This window comes from Xiphias gladius, chromosome 18 (genome assembly GCF_016859285.1).
Source record: "Xiphias gladius isolate SHS-SW01 ecotype Sanya breed wild chromosome 18, ASM1685928v1, whole genome shotgun sequence".
Taxonomy (NCBI): Eukaryota; Metazoa; Chordata; class Actinopteri; order Istiophoriformes; family Xiphiidae; genus Xiphias; species Xiphias gladius.
This window is the reverse complement of record NC_053417.1, coordinates 22312025-22334678: the sequence shown is the minus strand read 5'-3', so window position 1 is coordinate 22334678 and position 22654 is coordinate 22312025. Positions and strand designations below refer to the sequence as shown.

Here is a 22654-nt window from a genome sequence, read left to right as displayed (position 1 = left end):
ATGGTTTTATTTCCTGGAGCAGCAAATGGGTCAGAACTGCAAAAAAACTGCAGAGCCAGGCTAGCTGTTTCCCTGGTTCCAGTCTTTATGATAACATAAGCTAACCAGCTGGCTGTAGTCTGATATTTAATGGACAGAAAGGAGAGTTTTATCTATCTTGTCATCGAAGTCTCAGCAAGAAGGCAAATAGTGAATTCCCCAAATAATCGAACTATTCCTTTAAGGCTTACTCTCTTGCCTTACTTAATAACAGAACCTGAACTGGTTGTTTACGACCCACACAAACTTCTTAAAGAAACTGACAACAGCTGTCTATGTGTCACACATGTATTTATTCACATCCTTGTTCCCAGTGGAAAATATTTTATGACAACATCTAACAACATATAACTACACAATGACTGTACAAATATGTGAGAAAACAAATAATGAGACATGAATATGATTCTCACGGCAGTGGTCATCTGTTAATATAAAAAGAAGTTCTTATCAAAAGATCAATGTTCTCACCATGCATTTTAAAACACAATACGGCACCAACAAAGACAAATGGTTCTATAAACAATATTAACATAATACATTCTGATTCAAAGTTTAAAGAAAGTAAGAAATGGAAATTCATCAAATACACAGTCTGCTCTAATGATGATCAAATCAGTTCTTGTCATGTCACATTTCTGAACATTTCAAGCTTTGTTTTCAATTTTATATTTATGAATATTTTTTATCATATTTTACTAAGATGAAAGTGGTGAAAATCATTTTATTCTATAACCTACTGTTTTGTATAAGGCAGTAGATACTTCCTGTTAAAATACATGGAGTTGGGTTCGGTAAAAACACATGTTGCCTCTTTTTTCATCTTTAATACACAATATGGTTTGAATCCAATGCGGTTGTGCAACATCTTAAAGTTTCTTGACACATTCTCATCTGCCTGTACAATTCATCCAATCCAAGGCACATGGGAAAGTCATTCAAGAGTGTCATCACTGTGTTCAGAGGTTATTTAAACATGAGGACAGCGTACACCTAGACTCTGCCACGGATAGAACATCTCCCAAGATGGAGTTATGGCAGCCAAAAGGTTTGTGTACAGCCTGTGTTTTAACTTCATCGCCTTCATGGGCTGCTGGCCATGGCTTTGTTTGTGCCAAAGTTTGGTTTGGTTCTCTTCAGTGGATGGTCATGTAGCTTCCGTCCAGGTGAAATCTGTACAGGAAGTGACGGAGGAATATGTCAAATCTACTGTAGTTCGGCTGTTTGAGAAGAAGGATCACATGACTGAACCTTGTGATAAAACTGAGGAATGGAAACAGAAGTGCTATAAACCAAAAAGTCCACATTACTTTGTGCGGGTGTACAGTATGATTTGAGCTTCATGGACTAAATGGGAACTTCCTACTTTTTGGCCACACTAGCGGCATAGCTTTAGGGATGGCAATGTCAGCTTGGCAGTTGGTCCACTACCTCCATGAGAGTGAAATTCTCATCTTTTAGTGAACTGTCTCGACAAGCACCGGATGGATTACCATTAAAATTTTGCACGGGCATTGTTTCCCTCGGGTTGAATTGTAATAAATTTGGTCATACTCTGATTTTTGCCCTCATCAAGTTAAAATTTAAAATTGTCAAATTCTTTGTTTACCTGCAGAACTAGTAACATTCCCAAAGAAAATCCTAGCATGCTAACACACTAAACTAAGATGGTGAACAGGTTAGCATGCTGATGTTAGCATCAAAGCACTGCTGTGCTTAAGTCCAGCCTCAGAGCGCCGCTAGCATGGCATGAAAATGTGGATGATTTAATTAAATAATCTATAAAGAAGTAACACACAAATGAGGATGGAATGTCAAAATGGAGATGACTGGTAACACAACACAAAGCAGCCCGTTGTGTTTGGTCTCACCCTTAGGTGCTAGAACGGTTGTCTGACGGTTCATCTGTACTAGAGGCCTCAGCGCCAATCACCTCAACTGACTCAGAATTTTTAGGCATTGTGTCAGACACTTTGTTTTCTGGAGAAAATCTGCACACATGAGCATTAGTCATAAGTCAGGACAAGAAGGAGGGAGGGAAGACAGAGAGGAGATCCTCATGGTTACATTTCTTTATCAGCTAAATAGTTTAAGGTCACACTGGCAGAATACAATGAAAAGATAAGACCTCTTTTTTGCAAAATGCTGAGAAATACAATGTGATCTTTCATGCAGCTGCGGAGCAGTTAGAAGGTTAATTACTGTATCCTTAATATAGCAACCAGCATTGTATCTGAAATTCCACTAGTAGCTTAAGTGAAAGAAACCACCCCCAATTGTCTGTGACTGGCTCACTTCCTCTTGCATCCACAGGTTCAGTGTGGAGGTTTAGTGAATTACAACACTCTCACCTGCTGTGTGTGGGACTGCGGTTGTACGGAGCTCCAGGGTGAGGGTACTGAGGTGTGACGGGTGTATCATACTCTGTCAGACCAACTGCCAGCTGGTTGCGCCAGTTGCCTGCGCTCTCCACTGAGGAGACTGCAAACAAGACAAAAGCAAACACACTCAGCTAATGTTGGAGTGTAGTAAGTCTGTAGTAATTGTAATTGGAAGCACTGTTAAGTCCAGCTTCCCGTCACTGTTGCAAATCAAACAATTACCCCTAACATGATATGGCAGTGTGTTATTATTAATATACAAAATATCCAATTATATTTTAGGAAATACAGTCGCAACTTGGAAAATGGGTTAAACATTTTTTTTTTATCATGCAGTGGAGAAAATATCTTTTTATCCTCATGGTCAGAAGACTCTCTGAAGAGTCTAAAATACCTTCAGAACAGTGTTAGTTATTGTTAAACTTCTGGGTTTTCAGGTCTCCAGGTATTTATCTTTTAGGATTTATCATGTGACTCAAATGTGATATTAATGAATTAGAGGCAAAGACAGAGAGGCACTAATTTTCTCCCAGACTTATATTCTTGGCACCTTAGAAAAGCTTTGAATGCAAGATGTGAAAACCCTCCACTGAAACACACACAGATAAAATTGTAAATCAAACAGCATTCCTGTCAGGATGCCACACATCAGAGACCCCACTGGCTGATATATATTATATCAAAAACAACAGCCTGATATGAAAATATATCCAACCCTAATTTAGAAGAAGACCAAAACCAGTTTTATTAAATGATGCTATCTTTGGAGATTTTCCTTCCCATAACAATACACTTTACTTGAATTTTTCAAACTGCTCAGGGATATTATCTCACCTGAGGAGAAGGAGGTGGTTCTGCTGGAGTGGCTGAAGGCCGCTGGCATGGTCTGGTAGCCCAGGCTCAGCTGAGAGCCACTGTCGAAGTCATATCCAGCCAGCATCCCCCTCCCTCCCTCCCTGTGGCCCCTGCTCCGGTGGTACCAGCCTCTCAGATGCTCCGCCACCAGGGCCTTCTGCATGTTCTTGGCCAAGAGCTCATTTCTTGGCCCCTCTCTGTTCCGCGGCGGCCTTACTGTCGCATAGGGATTCTGGGAAAGACCATCTGCCCGGTCGCTGCTATAATGCCTGAATCTGTCATGCCCATGATAGCCATTCATTTGGTAGGAAGGGTTGACGTTATAGTGGCCTTCAACTTCATTCTCATACACGAAGGCACCGTTAGCGTAAGGCTCCATGTCCGAGCAGGGGTAGTCGGTGACGTAGTAAGCACTAGGTGCATAGTGTGCTGAGGTCTCACATGAATAACTACAACCAGAATGGTGCTGGACCAAGTTGGGCATGCTCCCGGTATTTCCATACACTTCTACCTTCCTGTGGAGGCGATGCATGGTTGAGGTCCGGGAGTCCAGTGTACTGTAGTGGGAGTTGGCAGCCCCGCAGTAGTCCAGACTGGACTGACTTGTGTAGGAGGAGCAGTCCTCTAACACCTCTGTGCTGTTGCTGCGGTGGGCTTGTGACAACATAAACACTGGCTTCTCTGAGTCTGTGTCTTTTCTTAGTCGAGGTTGTGACTCCAGACTTCCGCTGCGATGCCTGAAGCATTGAGGAGACCCCTCCGACCTGGAGAAGGGAACAATTTAAACTGTGTCTTAAATGAAGAAAATCAGTTATAAAATAATTTTTCTGGATTTGTTAGTATAATACGGGTTAGGGGTTTGTAAGAGAACTTTGGTTAAAGGTTGGGCTGAGGCAGGGATTGGGATACAGTGAAGTTATTGTCGAGGAAAAGGAAAGATATTGGTGAGAAGAAATCACACCTGAGCTGGCTGCTGCTGTAGGCATTGCGGGTCATAACCGGGGTGGGAGGCATGCTGCGTGGATCTCTAGGAGGTCTGGGAAGGGTTTTATAGGGACTGCTTTGGGTGGAGGAGACCTCTCTTGGATTCTGGTAGTAGTGGGAAGCCTCCTGGCCCTCAAAAGCTAATCTAAACAGGTGTGGTATTAGGAGAGGATCAAAAAAAAGGAAAGGAATGAAGATGCAAACATGACAAAGTAAATATAATGGACTCTTCCAAAACATGATATCATTGCTTCATTCCAAGAACAAGTAAGCTTCAAACAAAATCCAAAGTTGTGAAAGAGTTACACTTTCAATAGACCTCATGGAATCAACAAATAGATTGGCGCAGGGTATCTGTTTCCCCACCTGCTGTGGTTTTTGTTATTGTGATTTTCTCTCGGAGATTCCTGTCTCTCCAAGTCATATTCTGCCCCAAGCGATCGCATCGGACTGAGCTGCGGGGAACCTTGGACCGACCGTGACCGTGGCCTCTGGCTGGTGCCGTCAGAGTCATCTGAATACAAAGGCAACACAGGGTAAAAAAATTGACACTCACTCTTTAAATAACTGTCATTTTAATGATTATTACGGCAGGTCAGGTGATATTACTGCACCAGAATGTGTGCGGTCTTACTCACCATCATCCAGTGGGAGACTAGACAGGGAGCTACAGTCTGAGCGGATGAGTTCATCTGGCGAAAGAGAAAATAACTCCCATGTTTACTGTGAATATAGATGAATAATCAGTGCAGCAACACAGGTCAACTTGCACCATACCTGCAATGATTACTGAGGCCCGCTGTGTGGGCTTTTTTCCCTTCTTGATTCTGTACTGGTTCATCTCATCCTCTATCTGCTGGAGCTTATGCATGGCATCCAGACAGTTTCTTCTCCTCTTCTTCTTGACGGTTTTGCACAATTCTGGCTCATTTGCGAGTTTCTTAGCCGCCTCCACAATCTTTTGCTGCAGGGCAAATCTGCTCTCCAGGTTCCTCAGGAAAGGATCCTGCACAAAACACAAGCAGCACATCCCCAGAGATACAAGTAAGTAACAACTATTCGGCTACACATAGATTAATGTGAGATCTAATTGGGTTTTCATGTTAAGTGGACCTTATTGATATTATTCCTAAATAAGCTGCAGATGCAATACTATTATATTCTGCAAATCAGTGGCTGAGTGCATTTAATGAAAAGGGCAAAGCTGACAATATTTTACATTCTATATTATCAAAAGACCAAAACCAGCAGTGTGTTAGACTGTCTTTCAGACTTCCCTACTCTGTCTGCAGTTCTTAGCCCCAAGCCCACTTGTTCCTATTGAAGACTTAAACATTTAAAAATGGGTCAAGAATCTATAGTTTCATTTTTTTTTTTTTAAACAGCTGGGCACTGTACTTTTTTAGCAAACAATTCTCAAACAGGAGTAGCTAGTTTGTTTGTTGGGGATTATTTGCATCTGCAGATTTGGTACACTAGCAAGTATTTGCCCCACAGGAATGGTGTGTGTGGGACTAATAAACTACAGTGCCAATGTTCACCGAAATGAAGGAACAGGTCAGATTGATGTGTTTTTAATAGTTTTTGGGCAACAGAGCAGGTCTGTCAGCTACTTGCTGTTTGTGATCTTCACATGGGTTTTGTTGACAATTAGAAAAAAAATCGTATATCATCAGAATTATCCTTTAAAAAATCAGCTATATTCACTTCAGCATACATAGAACAAACAGTGTTGAACACAAAAAGATCAGGCATGAATTGCCGCAGCATTTAATTTAAGTGCTCCTTTAGACACAGACCTCATTGTACGGGAATAGGTCATCTAACTTGAAAGCAGTGCCAACTCGCCGTCTGACCTGTGGCGGTCTTTCACCTGAAGAGAGGGGATACTCTTTCGGCAGCTTACCAGTAAGCTCCTGAAAACACAAAACAACAAGTCCCCTTGACACTTAAATGAACTGAAAGTAACAGCGGAAACTGTAAATCTACCGGCCACACAGCAAGACAGTTTAATAAAGGGAATTAAGCAGATTGAATGTGACTGCTTATACAAAAAAATGACTTCTATGTTCCTTGCAAAATATAGCACCGGTGCAGAAGAAGTGTAATTCAAAATGATTTCTCACCGCCTCTCTCAGGCAAATTTTTTTCAGTTCTTTTGTCTTCTTGGCCAAAATATCTTGGATTGCCTGCTCTTTTTTTCTCAGCTCAGAGAGTTTCTCTTTCTTCTGTTCCTCACTCATTTCAGAGTCTGCTGAACCTGGGAAAACAATATTTTTGACTGTTAATATCCTAATATCCAAAAAATGCCATCCGTGTTATAATATGTGATATCACGGAGGAGCCGACTTTTCAACACATCATTTTTACTTTTTAAATTCATAAACAGCTCATTGCTTATATTTTACAGCTGAGTCAGAGACATTTGTGAGCACAAATATGATATGAAATTATGATTTTGGTTATAAAAACATGAGCTTAATGTACACTTGCTTTTGTGAACTAAAAAAATTATAACCTACCTGTAGATACCAAGCTCCCATTGCTGGCTGTTATAAAGTTATTCTTCAGGCCTGTGTCTCCCAGTCTGTTTACTTTTGCTCCTCCGTGCACTGTCAGATCCATGGCAATTTCCTCCAAACTCCTTGCTGTTCCTAATTTAGCCTAAAAGAGTGAAGAACATCATGCGGAACAAAGATTAGCAGATGGATAGGTCAGTATTAAAAGTAACAGTCAGTGAGTGATAACTGACACTTACTTTGCTTTGCTTTCGGTCTAAGTAGAACTGGTGCTGGCTAATAGCCATAACCCAAATGGTTTTGATCAGAGAATGGCTGGCATACCACGTGTGGATGAGTAGGCCCGTCTGCCCAAAAGTGCGCTTGGTTACTGCTCTCCTGTTTGCACGCAACACACCACAAAAGGAGTCTGAGTCTGAGTTACAGTTTTTGTCACCATTAATATAAAAGCTACTGTGAGATGAATGAAGGCTTTAGATAAATGCTGAAAAGATGAATCAGCCAGAGTCTGAATTAAAAACCAAACAGAACAGAACAATCAACGTGTACAAATACCCAGTTTGAGAGTCACAAAGAAGAATCTCTCCTGCTACTCACCTGTGTGGATCATTAACTTCTACGGCAAATTTTTTCTCTCGGAAGTACAAGTTTTCCAGCTGCTTCCACTGGTACAGCTGGAGGGGGAAAATGTAGCAATGACAATGTCTTTTCAGGGAAATAGATATTATGCTAGGCAATTCACAACATGATACTGTAGATACAGAGATAAAAGATGGTGTGATGCCCGGGATAATGGCTTTGAAATTTTTTCCATTTGTTCCTTCAGTCCTGATGAATATTCATATACAATTTACAGAATCATCTATAATCATGACTGACATCAAATAAAACTATTACAAAATAAAAATTAGTAGTGCAGGTGCTCTGGAGAGCCTGTTTCAACCACAGTCATTAAAGAAAGCCAGACTGTGACATACACTGTCATTACAGTCTGGGGCGCCTGGGATGCCAAGTCTGCAAAAATGCAGGTGTTAAAGAGAAAAGAATACCACAAGGGGGACATTGCACAAAGACTCATGGCTGTATATAATGCTTTCCATGGCTCATCATGTCCAACCCCATATCGTCCAGGTGCTGACTGACAACAGCCAGATATGAACAGTCTCTTTGAGTAAATGACTCACTGTGCAGTATGTCTGGACAAGATCCGAATGAGACGCAGAGTTATGTGATATTACACGTGGATGTTTTGTATCGCATTCAGTAAGGAGTTTGAATCGGCAAACGTCCACACGGTTTTACTTAAAAAAATATATATAATTTTGAAGATTAATTAATAATTAATTTATTCAACATACAAATTAATAAATGTCCTAAAAAACACAAAGAACCAAAGCTCAGTCTACCCTGAAGTAAGACTTCCAAAGTTTAGCAGACAAAGAAGTGTAGTATCGAGTCTTACCAGTACAATGGATGTTCGCAAGTCCCGCAAGTTTGTTAAGTTATTAAATCCTCCCTGGCTTTGCTGTCACCACAAACACATACTTTGTTCTGTCTCCTGTCAGCTCCTGACTTGTCTCCTCAGGTATTCTCAGAACATGAACGATAACGCCCAGATCCAGCCCCTTTTCCCTTTGACATCACCAGCTCACTCCCTCTTCCCCTCTCCAAAACACACCACTGCCTGCATGCAGCTGGCTGCTTGCACAATACTGAAATGCCGTTGACAAAGGTGGACTGCACCGTGTCCAGTGATTGCCAGGCTTTTGATATGGATGGAAAAGCCAGGAACTGGATTTGGATTGTTCTGAAGATTTCATCTCTTTTTATAAACAGCACTGTGCCACATGTCTGCACCCACATACTGAAGTAACAGACCGGACAACATAGCTTACAGATCACTCACATGGGTGTTTCCCCTATTAATTCACGAGGTTAAAAAAACACCGATGGAACAAGAAAAACAGGTTCATACTGTATGTATGATTCTCGAGGACCTTATATAAATCTCATTAGCCTCATTAAAGTAAACTGCTAGAGCTCTAGACTGAGATTTTTTTTCCCAATAAGTCAAGTCTGGCCTCGTCTGCTTCAGCTGAAGCCCAGCCTTTGTTGGAGTGAAACTGACGCAGGAATTAGAGCTGGTGAATCAACGCGCTACGTGCAACAGCGGCAATCCCTACCCGTGCCCTGTGCTGTCATGTCCACGGTCGGATTAGTGAAGCAGAGAAGCAGCAGCAGCCTTTTTAGGGGCCGAGCTGCAGGAAATGTTTACCTTTCGAGGTTTTAACTTATCCTGCAGGTCATACTGGCCAATGCCCTTGTAGCTGATTCCAAGCCACCATGGGATCCCTTGTTTATCCTGTGAGGCAAGAGCACAGCTTATATGGTTGACTCCATTTCAGCTGCAACAGCTGTCATTTCCCATTAATCACAGGGGAAAACCTACCTTTACTTCATAATAGTGCACGCCATACGTGGGCAACGATTCCACTAATGTCAAATACCTAGAACAAAAGCACATTTTTTTCTTTTAAACCACCAGCTGCTTTTTAAACATCTGCATGGGAACCTTGGAAATGTGACGATAGCTTTTGATATCTGTCCAGTGAATCAGTGTGATTCATTGGACTGGAACTGAAGAGGAGATATTGAATTCTATCGGGTGATAAGAAAGCGAATGCCAGAGAGAGGGTAGTAGCTAATGGAGGTGGGAGGAAGATTAATGAACTAAAAACTTAACAACATTCAATGTCTAATTGCACTTTTTTTTTTTTTCAATACTTACTGCACAATAGCTTGTCCTCGAGAGACCCCTTTCAGCTGTTTATAATATTCAATTACTCGATCCTCACTGCAATGGCACAATGAAGAAGACATCTTTTAACTCTTCAAACAGTTCTACATGATCAGATTTAGTCACTCTAAATGCCAGCCTATATATGTATAAAATGTATAATGTATAAAAAGGCAATCAGACAAGGCAAAAATATAACTGAATACAACACATTAAATTATTAAAATGGACATTGGTGTAGGCAAGATTTCAAATAAGCATTTCCTGTAAGCATACCAGTATGCAAGTGATGGGTGTTCCTTGAGTACTTTGGTGGGAAGAGTTGGCAGTTTCTTCAAGTCAGCTCTAGTGTTTTCATCACTAAAACATAAAAAGTTGTAACAACAGTCTATAAAATGACTTAACTGCACCTCCTGGATGTAACCTTTTTATGTTTACTCAACTACAATACTTGAGGTACTTCTACTTTGGTTGAGTATTTCAATATTCTGCTACTTTACACTTCTACTCCACGACATTTTTATGGGAAAACCTTGGACGTTTTACTTCAGAGCATTTATCTGGCAGCTCGAGTCACTTTGAAGATTAAGATTTCACGTACAAAACATGATCGGTAAAGTAGTTCAAATTAAATCCACCTCGAACACCTCCAACATTAAAATGCTCCTTACACATTTGTGCTTCAGTGATATCAACCCGATAATAAAATATGTAATAATATGTAACCACTAAGGGGCCATTCTGCACAAGGAGCACTTTCACTTTTTGATACTTTAAGTACATTTAGCTTACAATACTTATGAACTTTTATTTCAGTAAGACCTTTAGTCTTAATAAGAGCATTTTTACGCTGTAGTATTGCTACTTTTATTTAAGTATCTGAATACTTCTCCCATCACAGTCAGTTAGATTTTGTGTACATTTTATTTTCCAACAAGACTATCTAGATGCAGTTTCAAAGCCTTCTTCACACTGCCAGGAATAAAATTCTGCTGGGAAAAAACACAGAATGCTTTATTTATTTATTTTCCTACAAGTAGTCAAATTTAAATATACTGATGCTAAAAAAAAAACTGAATCAGCCTGTAAATGTGTAGGTTTTTAATTATATGTAAACTTCCCCCAAAGTTTCTTAAATCCCTGCAAAACCCCAGCGAAAAATACAGAGGACGTGACCTCAGTGGCCTCAATGCCTCAGAAGCTACTGTTATTATAAAGACTTTTCTTATGTGGAGAAAGATGCAGATATTCCTGAACCGTCTCTCTTCAGCAGCTGGCCAAAGCCAGGTGGCAACCTGCACAAAGACCTGCAGTATTTCATCGGAACACTACAAGTATATATTATCATAAGGCATTTCTGTCAACTACAGACAATAGATGCTCTCTGCAGTGTAAAGGTGTCTCTGCACTCGTGCTTGGCTTCTATCAGCACCGTGAGATTCATTAGTTGCGTGGTGCAAGCTTCTCAGCACCCTGTGGTAAGCCCCACATAACACTGCTATTGATTTCTGTTGTCTGCACTGAAACAAGTGACCTATTGAATGTGTTTGCTAATGTCTCACTATTAACTTGTCCTGCTGCTGTTAAATACTTCTTACCCAGTTGATAATGTGCTCTTACCTTGAGTAGTCTCCCTTAGCCTCCTAGTGATAAGAGATACATATTATTAGATTACATGCTTTTAGGTGCAGCAAATAATGTATGTATATGCAACTATTAAAAGCACTAACCTGCAAAGCATTTGCAGCTAATTTGAAGACGTTTTCACTCTCCACTTCAATAATTCCCTGAGAGACATAATAGATCAATAGGATAAAAAATAAACAGGATGCAGAGAATGTGGTTGGTTTGGAGAAAACTTTTTCTATATCCAAACATAGAATCTTCTCTTTGTTGCCCCACAATAACCTCTCAAAATGAACCCTTGTGTTTTTCTACTTTCTCAGACTGTCTGTTTTACATTCCAGCCAGCAGAGTGAGAAAACTGTGCCCTGCAGCCACTGTGTGCTGAGCTGAGGTGCTGCAAGGGTCTAGAGACAGTGAATCATCAGGGAGCTGCTGAGAGAAAAACACAACTATAGCAGGATCACTTTTTCATTGCTTCAAACTGCAGAAAAAAACAAAAACAAGACAGCAACACTTACATTGTAGACAGCAGATTTTGCATTCAGGAAGAATAACTCCACCGTTATGATGTCCTTAAGCTGCGTTATGTTTTCTACATAAAACCTACGACGGATAAAAGCAGATGCATGCACGACAAGTTTAGGGTTAACCTGAGATAACTTGTTACTTTGTTGGTATTCATAGGATCTATGTTTGCGCTTTTCTCTGCCAAGTGTGTGCTTTTGTAAGAAGTGTGAGGTGTGGGAGAGAGTGACGCAAGAGCCTGAAAAGCACCAGAAAGACACTTCACAGTCAGCTGGTTTTTCAGACACCAGCTGGAGTCAATGATATATATTCAAGACAATCAGGATAGGTATGTTTTATCACAGAACTACTGTGGACATTCGAGACAGCTAATTGTCAACAAAGTAGCGCTCCCTGCTGGAGAGCTTGTGCTTTGTATGAGGAGATTCGTTATTACCTGACCAGGAAGTTGAGGGCAATGGGGCCCGGCTTCTTCGAAAAGTCATGTTCGAGAACTCTGCGGTCCATCTGCAACCACTTACGCTGACCGCTGCAAAAGCAAACACACTGGCGCATCAGAAAGCTGCTTTCTGTGCACATCTGCAAGCACGCACACATATGGTCATCTGTAAATATTCAGACCACTGGAAAAAAAACATAAAGGGAACAATTCACATACTTGTCATCAAAAAAGGCGAGTCCAAAAAATTCCTTCTCTTTGAGGTTGAAGTGGGAGGACACCAAGTCGAGGAGTTCGTACGACAGCAGCTTAGGCTGTGGGGGAAGATTTAGAATTAATGGGAAGTCGACTGTTGTCAGGAATGTTAGCTAAACATATCTAGTAAAATAATCCAGACAATTTCCTCGATAAATGTCTCACGGGTACTTGATAAAATAGCTTTTTCTGTTACTTCTTCAGACTGAGAGCTCAACTAGAATGAGACTGGAGTGGGGAAGCTCGAGGACAGTTCCAACAGTGTGCATACCCAGGTGCGTAACCCGGGTCGTTCCGCAGCAGGGTGTTCTCCCTGCTCACTAAGTTAACCTGCTGCCCAACCACATATTTTGAGGCAATGTGATGGAGGCGAAAAATAATACATACCTTCCAACCTTTTTTCACAAATTTTGTAATGCATTGCCACTGAAAACATGCCACGTACTTGAAACGTGCCACATGTTTTCAGTGATTCTGTAATTACATTACAAAAAAGTCTGTATCATTTTTAAATCTGCACTATCCGCCACCATTTTCTGGCCACTTGGGCACAGCTGATACAAGCTGTGAATACAACATTGACATATTGAGTCCATTTAAGTTGAGATGGTAAACTTATTAGCAAACAGTTGCCAATTTTGTTATGGAGCAACGTTATAATTTATTTGGAGCATGTTTCGGTTCACCTGGCTAATTCAATACTAGTAGTCACTCGTTTTTTTTTATTCTGGTTTGATCTCCACCAACTCCTGAAGGAAATATCTGGCTCTTTAGCTGTTAAATGCGCCACTGTGTTCACCAGCTAGTTACAAATAAAAAAAAATTTAAGAAACACAGTACAGTAGGTTTTTAAAGCTTTTTCATTGAAAAAAGCTGCCTGCTGCTGTGGTGAAAGTGAACTATCACCATATCGTTAAAGTTGCAGGTTGTATAAACCAAAATAATGAGCCGAAAGATGCTGAATCACTTGACCTCGCTGAAGGGAACTGCAGAGTCGGGCGATAATTAGGTATCTCTGATTCGTCATCGCCAGCAATACCTTTCGTGTTACACATAGTCATTCAACCAATTGTTGTTATAAAAATGTCAATTGTAGCGGGTTTAAGTCAGGAGCATTTATACCTGAACCAGCAGCTCTAGCTTCCTGTCATCCAGCAGCTGCACTTGGCACAGTCTGCCCTCAGTCATCTGCAGGGGGAAAGAAAGGGAAAAAGTTCAAGGCTAGTGTCACAGATTGCAAGCTATTCACATTCATATTCACAAGGTACAATGACACACGGATCTTGTGTAATAGCAGTGTTTTCACCACAATGGCAGCACATCATACATAAGGCCCAGGAGGCTTTAGATATTATAACACTTTAATATCTAGAAATAGCAAAATAAGGTGCCTTCTTTAAAAAAAAAAAAAAAAAAAGCAGTCAAACTGAGCAAAGCCCTTGGTGGTAAATACAGTGACCCTTTTCAATGAAAAAAAAAAAAAAACTGACGTTGTTAATGACAATAAAACCATTGTCTCCGGGATTTGTTGCCATAGCAACCAAAGGAGGGATTTCTTCCATTTCGAATCTTTCACATTCAACTTTGACTCTTTCAGTCTCTCGAGCTTTTCAGCATTTGAGTAAACAAATATCCAGTGGTGGAATTTAACTAAGTACTTAAGGACAATTTTGAGGTATTTAGACCTCACTAGAGTATTTCCAGTTTATGGTACTTTATACTACTACCCTACATTTCAGAGGGAAATATTGTACTTACAATATATGTATTTGATAACTGTTGTTATTAGTAACTTCAGTTAGCTAGTGCAGATTAAGAATTTACACACAAAATATAGAAATATAAAAAATATGATGCATTGCTACAGATTAAACTATCCAACAGTATATAAATACAATATATAAAGAGGTTAAATTAGCCTCACCTCCACCAGCTACAGCATTAAAATGCTGATCAGACATGAATGCAACCATAATAGTACTTAAATGGTATAACGTATAAAAACAGAACATTCATAGGGGGTATTTTTCTGCATGAGTACTTTTACTTTGATATAATAACATTTTACTTCAGTACTTTTACTTCAGTGAGATTTATTTTTTTGTAAAAAGGGCTTTTACTATTAATTTAATATTTTTACACTGTTGAATTGTTATCCGAGTAATTCAAAAATCTTCGCCATAAACAGTAAAACATGTACGTATCAGGTTCTATCCAGCATGTACCTGTTTACAGCAGTAAACCACAACCTCATATCAGATTCTAAACTAAACTCTGCATCCATTCAATCCAACTCTCTGGTACCCCTAGCCGCATGATCAGAAGAAAATTGTATTTGTTTGCTTGTGCAAGATCATTGTAACCGCAATGCCCTTTATTAGCTGGCTTCTTGTGATGGTAGAGACAGGCTGACCTACTCGGGGACACTGAGAGCACCATTAACTTGATAAGTAGAATAGCCGGTAGAAATGACAGAATGAGGTTAAGCATTTTTACAACAAAAACTGGGGGAAAAAAGCACACCGAATAGATCCAACAGCCTCCTCAACTGACAGAATGAGGCTGGTTACAACTTCTAACACTTGGAGGGAACTGAGCAGCAGCTGTACCTGGTAAACCTCCCCAGGGAGAGTGCAGGTCTGGATGCATCCCTGACCAGCCTTCATCCTTTAATAAGAGTCTCCTCTTGGATCCAGACCATGAAATTCTTAGCTCTGACGGAGCAGCAGCAGACAGTCAGGGTTAACTGGCAACTTCCATCCAGGTTATTGACTGAGCAGCCGGGCCTTTGCCGTGTGCAGCGACGGCTTATACAGTGTGGCCAGTTTGCCAGAAATCAGCAGCTGACTTAATGAGGGCTGGCCGAGTCAGACTCCTGACCGCAGTTTAGGGTTTACAGCTTATTAATATGAGCAATGTGGGTCAGACAGGAAACATAAGTGGTTAATATAAGACATGTCTATATTGTCTGTTAATACAGTTTAATTTACTTTACCCTACCCTCGTTTCACTGGTGTGCTTTTCTGTGGCTGAATGGGTTTGAATCTGGATATCAGGTTTCTCTTGCTGTCTTTTCCTGTAAATTTTGACTGAGCAGTGTGATTTGATTATAGCGGCGGGAGAGATTTCCACTAAAGTGACTGAAAGAACTAAAAGACGTTTTACTTCACACATACCCGACTTCTCACTGCACTAATAAATGATTAAACCAACTGCCCTGCTTCCTGAAAGGGCGTGGGCACATACAGTCACTCCTTTAAATTACACCATCTGTATTGTTTTAATGAGCACTTTGTCAATTACAGCCCCTGAATAATGTTTTTTTTCTTATCGCCACAGCTATAAATTTTCTTCCATGATCTAAATTAAAAGTGCACACTCAATAAGTCCAATTAATTCGAAGTGTGGCTGCTCGTGACAATCACCAAGAGTATTATTACATTGATTTGAGCTTGATTTAGTTATGGGTCCATCGTGGTGGGGGTCACGCAATTTGTTTCTGTAACAAGCATGACAGGACTCCAGGCTGACATGTACAGTAAAGGCAACTGGCCACTAGATGGTGCAGGGATTATTATTGTTCTATGTGAAGAAGTTCATATGGAGAAAAAGGCCACTTAAACACGCGCGCACCACTGAGGAATTTTCATAAGCAGCTATTAGCTCAGCAGACAAGAGTCATATTCAGCTGGGATGGTTCGTACTTATGCAATATACTGTAGATGAAATGAGTGGGAGGCGGAGGAGGAGCCTTGATTTTGAGGAAGCTACACTATTAATCATCCGAGAGCTATAATCACTACAAGAACTGCTATTTATATCTGACTGAGAAACTCAGCAACCGTGACTGACCCTGCAGGTTGTCAGTAGTGACACACAGACTCTAATCAAGTATTACAGATAAAAAGTGGCACATGACCTTAGACCAGCGCAGGCTGTGATTTAAAACTGGTCTGTGCTCGATAATTACAAATGCAAACTGGTAATCATATAAATCCTCAGCTGACATTTCGTGATGCATGTGTCAGAGCTGGTGTAGCTCAACCCAGCAAAGCAGACAGTGCTGCTTAGTCAACCAAACGCAAGCCATTCAACCTCAATAAAGGGCAAGCCTTGGTACCTGTGGGGCGTTCGAGCATCGAGCCTTGATGTAAAAAAGAGACGGAGAGAAGAGAAGAGAGAACTGTCAGACTTTGTGTTTGTCTCTCCGGAGACTGGACAGGCGCTGGTTGAGTACTGTGCCACAGGGTGTGGGTTTGGCTCTAGTCTGGAGCCTGAGGTTGGCATATAGACAGCTTGTTATATGCGTGCTACAGTGCAATATCCCAGTAGAGGCTTGGGGAAGTTACAGATGTGGCCTCCTTCACAAAGAAACAAACAATAACCATGTTCATTAAAATGAGACATAACCGTGTAAAATGTAGAGATATAAATCCTCCTGACGACGAGCAGACGATGTAAACCACATGAAAAGCTAACAGTTAATTCTTGTTTTATAATATAAGAATATATAATATAATATAATATGACAGTGAAAAATAATGCCAAGCTCACGGGAGAATTTCTCTGTATCCTGCATAAACTGTCCGTCAGTGATAATACGTCACACTGGTTAAATGTCATGTCCAGACTGCAGCCGTCTTATCTCAGTTTCCTGTTTTCATGCATTATTGATGAAGGCTGGTATCACACACAAGTCAGTGTCTGCTCAGTGTGCTTACATGCTTTTCTGAAGACACCCACTGCTATCATAAAAACAAGTAAATTATTATGGTTTAAACATATTCCCAAACCATTTTCATTTACATTTCAGAGAAAATCAGCACAAATTATAAGCATCTAGTGACTGGATTCGCCCATAAAGACAAAGACAAGAAGCCCGGAGAAACCAAATAAAATCTTCCCGAGTTCAAGTGGCTACAAACAGACTACCTAAAAGGATGTGGCATCCAGTACACTGTGTTGGTAAAGGGAAACACACTAAGTTCTGTGCTTTGAGCACATGAGATCTTACAGTTCCTTCTGTGACGGTAAGACAATGAGCAATCAGCAGATCCTTTTCGATAACTGTACCTGATCTGACTTTTGTCACCAGACCCTGACTGGTACTAATGCATATGTGAAAAAAGAAGCATCAAGATGCAGATGGAGCAGCACGTTGTCTGCTAAATTGCCTCAAGTGATGTCACTTAAGGCAGCGTCTGTCAGGGATGAAGACCACAGGTATGAAAATGAAAAAAATCTGGGGGTGTGGGGTTAGAAAGAAGTGAGCTTACCCGACCTCTGTAGCCCGCTACTCATCTCTGCTTCGGGCTAGCAGCTCGAGAACACATTAGCCACTCCTAGCATAACGCACCTGAATCTCCAACTGAATCGTCAGGGGTCGAGTTGCATTGTGGGTAGTGAAGGTGCAAGAGTTTTACAAGGAAGAGGAATGCGTGGTATAACAATGACAATGTCAATGCAATGCTAAATTGGTGGCGTACTCTATTAAAAATTACTTCACTGATTGACTCAAACACACAATTTTCACTGTGAAATAATTGATCAACTGATAAATCGTTGTTTTAGTCCTAGATCCAAGAGGATCTTAGTTCTACTGAAGAAATCCACTGAGAGGACGCTTGATTTGTGTATGTATTAGCAGTCCATAAATTATAGGCCCACATTGAAGCTCAAAGGTAAAACTACACAGAGGAGTCCAAGCACAGAACAGGAAGCCAGCTGGTTACGGAGGCAGTGGGATGAAGGATACAGCACAGGTTTATCTCCTCATTTGATAGCTCATGATGACTCATGTTGTCAGCGGTCAAAAGGTATCTGTCTACCATCATCTCCCCGAGAGAGCCAGTCTGGCTGATTGTGATATCCGCGAAATTCATGAACACAATGGGGCTCGGGATATCATGGACAAATTAGAACCTGGGAGAAATATTAATTTTGTTTACATAACGCAGTAGATGTTCGATACTACAAGGGCAGGCCGCATCGCAGAGGAGTGATTCATGCGAGTGATGTCATTATGCAGTATAAATTCCTATTCCCACACCGAAAAGGACATGTACAGAGCCAACACGACACTGCGATATATGTTTTCATGGCTGTTTCTACACCTGCAAGTAGCAACGTGGACAACAATATTTCATTAGCAGCCGTGGTGGCAGTAGCGGTCAAATCTGCTTCTGTCGATCTCCGTAATATGGTAAAGCAAGCAGTAGAACGGCAATGCGTATTCAAGTGAGGAGCCGTCGCGGTATTACCACATTTCAAGTTTCCGTCCCCCCAATGTTTTCTCCAGAGCTGCATACTGCTTGAACTCAAGGAGTTTTAGCTGCTTTCGTAGGAACCGACCTTGAGCGATTGTGACTGTGTGTTAGGAAGTGGAAAAGCTAGATGATCAAATAAAGATCCAGTGGTTACATTTGCATCACTGCTGGCTATGGAAACATAAATATGAATAGAGAAATCCTAAATAACCCAAACGCTGACACAAACTTTGCTACAAGTTCTGTATTATAGAACATTCTATGATATAGAGTATTCTTTATTCTTAATATTCTTTATTATAGAATATTCTTTTCTAGTTCGAATGTGTTATAGTTCTTTCTCTGTCTTATCTAATCTTATTCTCTTCTCTAATCTTATCTAGAGAAGGAGATGAAATATTTAAATAACACCGACACCCCTAGAGGCTGGATGTTCATTTGCACCTGACAATGCAAAAGCGGTGAACCCTATTCTGAGGATTTTGCATCTGCTAAAGCCTTACTAGTAAGGTGTAAGGTTTATCCTGACACTGGTCCGAGGGTAGCTCTAGTGAAAAGCTCGTTCATTGATATTCCAAAATGAACAGGATTCATCATCTGGGGAACATGAGTGTGCTCACTCAGTACATTTCTTAGCAATGCATCTATTATATTTTAATATTTTCAGCGTAAAAGTGGACATTTTGACCAGATGGTGTTGCCACAGGTCAGAGGGTCAACGACTTTATTTTAAATCATTACTGAATACAAGATACTTGGCTTACAGGTATTTTAAAAGCCCCAAAATGCCAAAAATGCAGCATCTCAGTGCCGAATTTAGATGCCTTAAAGCACACAACAGGACACAGGTCTGATTGAAAACACACAGACTAGTCTGTAAGAAGTGAGCTCTTCCAATTTTGAGAGCTTTGCCACCAGTTGCCCTAATTCTTGCGGTTCCGCAGCTGTTCCCACTTACAGCCCTGATATCACAAACTGCAGACTTTCATTACAAAAAACTGCAGTGACTTTCTGCAGCGCTCGGGGACGAGGCACTGAGGCATGGACTTGAATGGGTGGAGAAAATGGAACCTGACCAAATTACGCGATGTGGACGAAAGAACCGCGGTGTCCGCAGTCTCGGGGAAAATCGTCATACCGTGACGACGTCGACCGAGATGTAATCAGGTCATACCTACTGCATTTACCTCAACTGAAAGCATATGTCAGGGATCAGCTGGTGTGGTGAAAACTGGGTTCGATTTTCAGGACAGCTGCACACGTGTAAGAGAAAGTTCTACTCCCAAATCCTCACCTGCCAACCTGTTTCAGTTAAGCGATGCTGCTCTGCTACAGGCTTTCAACTTATTACGTATATCAGATGTATTCTCTCTGTGATGTATGAATACAAGATTACTTGCCTGTCCAAAAATAGATCTCTCCCTCTCTGTCTTTAGCACATTTCTCGGAAAGTCTCAGCAGGCTTTGATTCCTAAATGGAAGGTTTCCTACTGAGTGCTGAGACATTTCTCAGCAGCGTCAAACAGACAGCGGAGCATCGCTGTCTTGTTAGACTCTCCTACTGACAAACAAGGGAGGATGTTCATGAAAAAAACACACTAAACTGTGTTTTTTTTCTGATTCCGATTAAGCTGTTTAAACCCAGAAGGGCGACTTTAATGACCCTTTGCCCTTTCAAAGAGTTTGTCCGGACTGCAACAAAAGTCAACTGCGGTGACGAAGGACACAGGACATCCTCTACAGCAAATAGGAAGAGCGACAAAGTTTCACGCTGGACGCGTGTGTCATCCAGACGCAACCATCGCACAGCAATTCCTGTTTACAGCGCCTGATGCTTTAAATAAACCCAGATGTGCGTCTCTTCCTTCAACTGATGAGATAACATCAGTAGGTCAATTTCAGCCTATGCAGGGTTCATCCTCGTTTTTCTCAAAGAGTAAAAATTGGTCCAGAGCAATCTGCCAGAGCAGTAAATTTAAAGGAGGTGGGGAAAAAATGCACGCGTGAATTAGCAGGTAACAAGGAGGATACCTTGGCCTACCTGCACCAAAACTACAACAACTAGTCGTAATGTCCTTGTTAATCCTGACTAAACATGCTCGGCCTGGGTCACCAAATGTCACCACAGTCAGTCCCGAATCACATAAAATCATAGGAAATGCTTATAATGCACAAAAAAACATTAAAAAAAAAAAAAAGCCCAGTAATAAAGTAATGCCTTGGACAGAGGCATGATTCACAGTGCTGCGCAAAGGTAAAATGATGATTCATCCAGCATTTTTAATATTCACCAAGTCACACTTCCTAAATCAATGTCTTATACTGCCTGATTCTTCCAGCCCAATCAAGTAGCTTATAAGCTACTTTTTTTTTTTTTTTTTTTAACTCAATCACACATCTAACAATAGCATCTAATATTTGCCTTCTCCACTACAATCAGCAGCATTGCCCACTGTATCCTATAATGAGACTTGCCCACCTCGGGGCCGGTTGCCACTATGCAGGGAGAACAATGAATGTGCTACAGTAGCCCGCTGTACAGTACATGGGTGGTTTCCACCTGAGCCCCCACGGCCACGCAGATGTGCCATAATAGAAACCACCCTCCTCCTTGTTTTAGCGAGGACACACGCCGGTCGCCGCTGAGAGACGAACCCGTAGTGTTGCAATTCCCACCGGCGCCCGCTCTCTCCGGATCGCATGCGTGCACGACTCGGTCGACTTTGTCTCCCCTCACGCCGCGGCTCGCCGGGGCGGCACGAACCTGCTCCCGTCACGTCACACATCGCCTTACCTTTGCGCTCCGTGGGTCCCGCGTTTAGGCGCCGATAAGGTAGAGCTTCGCCTGCATACTGAGCAGGCCCCGTTCAGCTTTCCCCCCGACCGCTTTTGCCAGGGAGGGGAGCCACCGTGCAGCCGCTGCCCGTGCTCATCCTCCGGCTCGACCGTAGCGCAAGCACACACTCGCCTCGTATTCAGCCACACTCACCACGCCTTCACCCGCCGGCTATTATGTGAACAAGCCCCGCATCCCCTCCCTCCCTCCCTCCCTGCCTGCCTGCCTGCCTGTCTGCCTGCCTCCCTCCCTCCCTCCCTCTCTCCCTCTCATCCAGCAGCTGCCGGCCGGCGTGGTTCACACTGAATCCCCATAATAATGAAGTGTGATGGCCTGAAGGCTGCGTGTGCGCCGCATCCCTCGCTTTCCTTTAAAATGCTCTGTAGGCGCCCTATTCACTGTCAGCAGCCAGAATTATGAGATTACGTTTAAACGTATATATTATAGCCATTATATACACATTATTTTATATAACAATTTTTATTTGCCTTAAAGCAGAGTATTTGTTCCCTCGTGTATCAGATCAGTGAATGGATTTTATATTTTCTCCAAAACTCAACAACATTAATCATATAAGAGCACATTATGCCTCCATTATCAATTTATAGAGGCCTCAGTGTGTCATATAACATCAGTTCATTGTATAGTATTTGGATTCTCATTAGTTGTTACCATGACAACAACCAATTTTCCTGGTGTCCGTATTGAATAAAATGCTACATTACTCAACAAATGTTTACGGCTAAACTGGAAAATAAAACATTCACAAAGTCACCATTACACCCCACTCAATAAAATTACATCAACACCAAACATACGAGATACAAACAAATGCAAAAAAATGACAGTAAAACATAACAATAACAATAAATCTCAATTCATTTGCAGATCCACACAGTAAAAAAAGTTAAATAATATTTTTTGATTATTGTATGCCTGTATTCACAAATAATCAATTTGTTGTTTGTTTTTTTTAAAAAAACTTTATCACTAGATTCTTGAGATATAAAGGACTGCTATAGGACTAAATGACTGTATACATGACTGTTTTTCCATTGCACTGGTCTTTGGTTTTGGTAGCACGACGTAATTTTTTTCATCACATTGCTTGTCTTTTAGGGCGGTGGGTAGA

The 22654-nt window shown here is 41.3% G+C and overlaps 1 protein-coding gene across 2 annotated transcripts; it reads right to left on the bottom strand.

Moving 5' to 3' along the window:
* Nucleotides 1-334: 334 nt before the first annotated feature.
* On the bottom strand, nt 335-21642 carry frmd4bb (FERM domain containing 4Bb). 2 transcript variants are annotated; one of them, XM_040153961.1, is made up of 23 exons: nt 21481-21642; nt 13543-13608; nt 12385-12479; nt 12163-12255; nt 11720-11804; nt 11306-11362; nt 11196-11218; nt 9852-9935; nt 9567-9632; nt 9228-9285; nt 9054-9140; nt 7376-7452; nt 7018-7156; nt 6782-6923; nt 6386-6519; nt 6059-6175; nt 5037-5265; nt 4898-4951; nt 4626-4773; nt 4237-4404; nt 3255-4039; nt 2391-2520; nt 335-2030 (listed from the first exon to the last, which is right to left on the bottom strand). In XM_040153961.1, exons 2-23 carry the CDS (start codon nt 13606-13608, stop codon nt 1913-1915), a joined length of 2955 nt encoding a protein of 984 aa, XP_040009895.1. In that variant the 5' UTR covers nt 21481-21642; the 3' UTR covers nt 335-1912. The 2 variants fall into 2 exon arrangements, with proteins under 2 accessions (XP_040009895.1, XP_040009894.1); XM_040153960.1 differs by having other exon boundaries at nt 335-1212.
* Nucleotides 21643-22654: the final 1012 nt, after the last annotated feature.